General features: G+C 58.9%; 1 protein-coding gene across 1 annotated transcript; it reads right to left on the reverse strand.

Annotated features, from left to right (window-relative positions):
* Positions 1–1782: 1782 nt before the first annotated feature.
* SOCS3 (suppressor of cytokine signaling 3) lies at positions 1783–4154 on the reverse strand. The gene is given in 2 exon segments (XM_077755028.1): positions 1783–3682; positions 3684–4154. Coding segments are annotated over 2 exon segments (612 nt in total). The 5' UTR covers positions 4058–4154; the 3' UTR covers positions 1783–3444.
* Between the last annotated feature and the right edge of the window lie 2619 nt (positions 4155–6773).

Genomic DNA, 6773 nt, shown 5'->3' on the forward strand with positions numbered 1-6773 from the left:
GGGGGGGGGGGGCGGGAAGAGAGGAACCTCCCCTTGGGCCAGAGAAGATCAAGCCCTTTGGTTAGAGCCCTGTCAACGCTGGAGACCCTGGCAAAACAGCGCCTGAACAGGGAAGAGCCGGCCAGGAGTTTCCCAGGCTCCCCTCCTCCTGGGATGAGCCAGGCCGCACTGGGTCCCCTCACCTGACCTCATGCTCTAGGAAGGTGACCTTACCTGGGTCTGCATTCCCAGTTCTGGAAAATGGCGGTCTCTCTGGAGTGGTTCCGACATGCTCTGTCCACTCCGTCGTCTCTAGCCTGGCCCCTTCCTTGTCACTTTACATCATTACACTATTTTTTTTTTTAATGTTTTACTTATTTCTGAGAGAGAGGCCGCGTGAGCAGGGGAGGGTCAGAGAGAGAGGGAGATACACAATCCACAGCAGGCTCCAGGCTCTGAGCTGGCTGTCAGCACAGAGCCCGATGCGGGGCTCAAACCCACAACCGTGTTATCATGACCTGACCCGAAGTCGGAAACTTAACCGACTGAGCCACCCAGGCACCCCTACATCCTTACACTATTTCCCCCCCAAAGTCTAGGAAATGGGAAAGAAAAACGACTTTATTTACTCTCAGTTGCCTTTTGGACACTGATTCCCCGAGCAGCTTATAGCGGGCCCAGGGAGGGGGCAGGGCCTGGGAAGAGGCCTCTGGTGTTTGTTTCAGGCGTCTGAGGCTTGGAGGAAGGGATGGGGCCCCCTGACTTGGGGATAACACTCATCTCTCCAGCTGTCAGGTCTGGGGCTTGGGGGGAGGAAGCATGGGAGGAAAATGTCATGGAGAAAGTGTGTGTGTGTGTGTGTGTGTGTGTGTGTGTGTTTGGCAACAACCCTAAGGCTGAAACCCCAGAGCGGGGGTCCTCACCCCTGGCTTTGCAGGGGGATGCACCGACGGGCAGCCCTGGGCACATACTTAGTGCTTAGGGAGGCAGAGAGAGTTCACGCTCCCAGGTTCCAATCCTGTGTTTTTCCCACATTCCCAAGTGGTGTGTCCTTGGGCAGGTTGCTTAACCTCCGTGAACCTGAGTGGCTGCCCCACTCAGTGGACAAATATTGACTGAGCCCTGCTCTAGGCCTCAGAAGTGACCAGCGCAAGCCCCCAGCTCTCGTGGAGCCCACAGTTCCTTCTGAGAATACAGGGGTGATTAAGACCTGCCCTGCGGGGCTGGGAGGGTTAACCCAGATAGCCTCTAAGTGCCCAGAGGGTGGGAGTGACTGAAAACAGGCAAATAGATGCGCACTGTCATTGGGAGGGCAGGTGGGTTCACTGGTCAGGCCGCGTCTCCCAGGAATGGAGGGCCCACCCCTCCCCCACCTCCCAGGAACCTGGCTGTGCTGAGGTCACGGGTCACCGCCAGGACCCCGGCGCCTGGGCTTTCTTTCTCGGAACACCTCCCAGCCAAGGAGCAGAGCGCTTCTAATAGCCTGGAGCCTCTAAAAGCTTTGACCACAGCTCAGCTTACTCCCTGCAAACCCTTTGAAGCGCTTCCTTCGAACTTGCTTTGCATATTCTGGTCAGATCTGAATCAGACTAGCAGGAATTACCCCTCTCGGTACAGTCTAGGTGGCTGCCTTAGCTTGTCAGTGACGTGGTGAAGATGAACTTGATTCCAGCGCGAGGAGCGCCCGGGGAAGCAAGGGGGCAGAGCGCGCACCTCACCCCCCTCCCTCCCCTCGGACGCCGCGTGGGTGTGGGTGAAAGAGAAAGCAAGGCAGAGCAGGGGCGGGGAAAAGGCTCCAGTCGGTTTTCATTAAAAAATAGTGCTCTTTATTATAAATTACTGAAATGTTTCTTTTTTGAATATAAATATAAATATGTGCAAAGTTTGACTTGGATTGGTATTTTGTTGAGTTCTTCAAGCATCTCCTAACAGCCTCGAAGGCCTGGGTGGGGGAGGGGAGAGGACTGGAGGTGGAATCTTTATAAAAGACAGAGTGATTGAGGCAGATTGTAAACATTATTAAAAAACATAAACAAAATAACAGAAAAAAAAAACACCCCAACGCACGGCTGCCGCATCCAGCCCAATACCTGACACAGAAAACTTTTGTGTTTGTTCAGTTTTCCCCGAAAAAGAACAGTTCCAGATCATTCCACCGCTGCTACATTCCTGTAAGTTTTCACTGATCAGTGCTATTACAGAGCGGGAGCAGCTGGGGTGACAGAGGGGCCCCAGTCTCTCAATGACTTCCTGCCTGTGCCCTCGCCCCCACCCCCAGGTGAGGGCTGTGCAGGGCCTGGTGGGGGATGGGGAGGCTGTGGGACTTGGAGGCTCCAGGCACCCTGAGGCACCTGTGACTGGCCAATACCAAACGGGCTCGCCTTCTTCCAGGGCTCGCTGGAAGGCTGGGCGGCGTGGATCTCCACCCCCACCCCCACCTCCGCCAGCCGCTCCCCCCAGGCTGAGTGGCCAGCAGCTTGCCCGCGGAGAATCCCTTGGCCTCTGCCTGGATAGGCTGAGTGTGTGGCTTACTTTGTGCCAGTCCCTATCCATGGGACAGGGAGCATTTAAGGCAAATCTCCTAGCCAGACAATCAGGAGGCACAAAGTAGAATCCCTCATCTCCTTGGTGGGAGATCCGGGGTCAAAGATGGCTATGTCCTCCATCCTCCCGACAACTCCCAGGTACAGCACGGGTGCTGGAAAGACCTGCCCAGCCCATGCCTCCCCCCCTCCGAAGGCCACTTCCCCCTTAAAACGAGGGAAGGGCCCTGGGCCCTCGGCCACCCGATGGACTCTGGGACCTGCGTTCCTGGTGGCTGTCCCAGAGAGGGAGACAGAGTAGCCCCCTTCAGGTCACCCCTTGACCTTAACCCCTGCCCCCGCGGACCGGGGGGAGGAGAGGGGGAGGAGCATGCAGCCGCCCTCCTCACCTGGGGCGGACAGTGGGAGTGGCCACTTCCGAGGCCAGCCTGCAGCCCTGAGGCCCCTGGGGGCGCCCTCTTCTCCACCCTCTTCCAGGCCGGAGACCTGCTCAGGTTTAAAGCTACGTTTTAAACCAAATCAAAGAGCAAACAAGTTCCGATGGAAAGTTTGAAGACTCCCGGGCAGTTCTCACGAGTTCAACGCTCCAGCGGTGTCCCCTGTTTGGAAATGCAGGGGGAGTCGAGGAAGCGAAGAGGAGAGGAGAATCCACTGCTGCCTGTCGTCGCTGTCCCTACCGGGCCATCGGGCTCCACGGGAGACGCTGGAGTGGGGGCGGGGCGCTCAGGTGGCGCTCCCCCTTCCCGCAGACACATTCCAGGTCCCCGTTCTGCAGGGGGGGAAGGGGGGGCCGAAGGGAGGGGCCTGTCCCCGCTCCCCCGGCTCCCCCCGGAGCTGCAGGACTCTCACGGCAGCATTCTTGTGCTTGTGCCACGGAGGAGAGGGCGCCCGGGCTCCTCGCCCGACCCCTGCCCTTTGCTCTTTAAAGCGGGGCATCATACTGGTCCAGGAATTCCCGAATGGGCCCGGGCAGCTGGGTGACTTTCTCGTAGGAGTCCAGGTGCCCATTGACGGTCTTCCGGCAGAGATGCTGGAGAGTGGCCACGTTGGAGGAGAGGGGCCGGCTCAACACCAGGGGGATCTTCTCGCCCCCGGAGTAGATGTAATAGGCTCTCCTGGGGGGGTTCCCCGCGAGCGGCTGGGCCGGCGGCTGCCCGNTGGTGCACCAGCTTGAGCACGCAGTCGAAGCGGGGCACCGGCTGCGTGCTCCGGGGGTCGCTCTGCAGCGAGAAGCTGCCCCCCTCGCACTGGATGCGCAGGTTCTTGGTCCCCGACTGGGTCTTGACGCTGAGCGTGAAGAAGTGGCGCTGGTCCGAGCTGTCGCGGATGAGGAAGGTGCCGGCGGGCTCGGCGCTGAGCAGCAGGTTCGCCTCGCCGCCGGTCACGGCGCTCCAGTAGAAGCCGCTCTCCTGCAGCTTGCGCACCGCGTTCACCACCAGCTGGTACTCGCTCTTGGAACTGAAGGTCTTGAGGCGCAGGCTGGTGTCCAGGGGGCGGCTCATCCCGGCGGCGGGAAACTTGCTGTGGGTGACCATGGCGCACGGAGCCAGCGTGGATCTGCGCGGTGGCGGCTGCAGCTGCTCGGCGGCCTCCGCACAGCGGCCGCTACCGCATCCCGGGGGGCTGCGGGGAGGAAGGGGCGCGCCGGNGCCCGCCCCGAGGTCCCGATCGCGGCCCCAGGAGGCCCGGGCCTGCTGCGAGGGAACAGGGGACACCCCAAAGCCGGGCGGCGAGACTGCGGCGGGGCCTGGGGACTGAAGTGGGAAGGTGGGGGGACGTGCGGGCATGTCCCCGAGGGGACGCCCGGAGTCCCAGGGATGCGGGGGACGCGGCTGCGTGGCAGCTGTCGGGCCTCCGCAGCGCCTCGGCCCACTGCCAGGTCCCAACCGGCGCTGACAGGAGCGCCGCCTCCCGCCACCAGCAAGCCAGACACAAACAAACAAGAACCGCTTTCACACATCTGGGGCTCCGACTTTTTTGGGGGTGCGGCGTGGGTCCTGCCAGGTGCTCTCCCGGGGCCGGACTGGCCCGAGGGCGAGCAACGGCCCCACCCCGCGCCCGCGTCCGCTAGAGGGCGCCCTGGGGTCTCGTAGCGGGAGAGGAGTAGGGAGCCCCGAGGAAACGAGGGGGCTGTGTGCGCGGAGGGGGCGAGGGACCCTCCCGGGGGCCCGAGGGGAAGTCTCATGGCAGTCTGGAATGAGAGCTGCGGATAGAAGGCCGGCAGGGGAGGGTTTCCAGAAAACGGTTTTCAGACGTTCAGCCCACGTCCCGCACCGCCAAGAATGCGTCCCCTCCTTTACCTCTGAGTGCGTGCGGGTGTGTGCGTGTGCGTGTGTGTGCGTGTGTGTGTGTGTCATCTCTCTTCAGGGGTGAGGAGATGATGGGGGTGAACCGTGGATTTGCTCTTGGTCACGCTGGCACGAATGTGGGTGGTTTGGGCTCACCCGGGCCAGCTGTGTGAAGATTGGAAAATGTTGCAATCTGTTCCCAAATGGGCAGTGGGATGCTGGAGACTCCTAAGGGCGAGTGAGCGGGGGAGGGGCAGAGAGAGAGGGGCAGACACAGAATCCGAGGCAGCTCCAGGCTCCGAGTCGTCAGCATGGCGCCCGACGGGGGGCTCAAACTCCCAAACCGTGAGATCAAGACTTGAGCCCAAGTCAGACACTTAACCCACTGAGCCACTCAGGCGCCCCTGAGATCCAGTTTGAGTGCCACCTAAACGGTCACCTCTCAGGACACGGGTGCTTTGGGCCATGCCCCCTTTCCGGATGCCACCCTACCGAAGATTATGAGTCAGAAAGGAACGGGGAGATGCTAACAACAGGCATCTTGGGAATCTAGAAGACAAAGGCCTGGCCCTTAGCTTCTCCAGGAGAGAACAGGCACCCGGCTGCCTTTGCCACTGTGTCTTCAGTCTGTGGGGGGACTAAGTGAGATTTGGGCAGGACACCCAGCCTCCCTGCGATTCCGTTTGCCGCGTATAAAACAAGAACAGTAACCTCTTCCCCATCAGAGAGCTGAGCTTTACAAGAGATTCTGCACATCAAAGTGTGCTGGGAATGCAAGTAACTCGTAGTCTCATTCTTCCTCAGCTTCTAGGAGGAGACAGTCCTTTTTTTTTTAAGTTCTATTTTTGTTTAAGTAATCTCTACCCGCAAGGTTGGGCTTGAACTCACAGCCCCAAGATCAAGAGTCCCGTGGTCCTCTGACTGAGCCAGCCAGGCACCCCAAGGAGGAAGTCTTCTTGTTATTTCTAGTTACTTCTGCAGAGGGGGGAGTGATTTATTCACCACGTTTCACAGATATTGGGCTCTGTGCACCAGGCATTGTGCTAAGTATTGAAAGATAATAATGAATAAGACTGGGTCTTTGCCCTCAAGATGCCTGTGGGCTAATGAAATGGATTCTCCTCCTCTCTGTAATCAGGGGTTCATTCTTTTTCTCGTTCAGGAAAAGGAGAAGAGAGGGCTGCACCATGACCATACACTTCTGTGCTGAGCCCGTGAAGGACAAGGAAGACTCACAAGGAATAACCCTGGAGTTAATGGATGAGAAAGTGCTTTGTAAATTATAATGGTCTGACACAAGTCAGGTCCATTCATCCAGTTCACAAACCTTCATTGAGTGCCTGCGTTTGCCAGGCACGGAGCGGAGTGCTGGGAAGACAGAGTGCTGGGTAAATCCTGCAGGGAGACAGGACCGGGGCGCGCCCCCCTCCCCCAGTGAGGGTGATGACGACCTTAGGAGTGACGGTTCATTTTTTAGGTGGGGGAAGGGAAATGTTGAAGGGGGAAAATAAGGAGGACAAAACAGCTCTGGAATTCTGGGAATTCCAGTCTGGTTGGAGAAACTCCTATCTCTTTTTTTTTTTTTTTTAATGTTTTATTTATTTCTAGGAGAGAGAGAGAGACAGCGTGAGCAGGGGAGGGTCAGGGAGAGAGGGAGTCACAGACTGAAACAGGCTCCAGGCTCCGAGCTGGCAGTCAGCACAGAGCCTGACGCGGGGCTCGAGCCCACGAACCGCAAGATCATGACCTAAGCGAAAGTCGGACGCTCAACCGACTAAGCCACCCAGGCGCCCCGAAACTCCTATCTCTTAAACAACAGCATGGTCCCCAAATGAGCCTGTGCTCTGCAGAGACTTCCTATCTGCTGCGAGGGTGCCCTGGAGCACAGGGCTGATTGGAAGAGCAGAGAGGAGGGGCAGTGTGCTGGGGGGGGGCGCGGGGGGAGGGGGGATGGGCCTGAAAG

The sequence above is a fragment of the Crocuta crocuta genome, unplaced genomic scaffold (assembly GCF_008692635.1).
Source record: "Crocuta crocuta isolate KB4526 unplaced genomic scaffold, BGI_CrCroc_1.0 scaffold50, whole genome shotgun sequence".
NCBI lineage: Eukaryota > Metazoa > Chordata > Mammalia > Carnivora > Hyaenidae > Crocuta > Crocuta crocuta.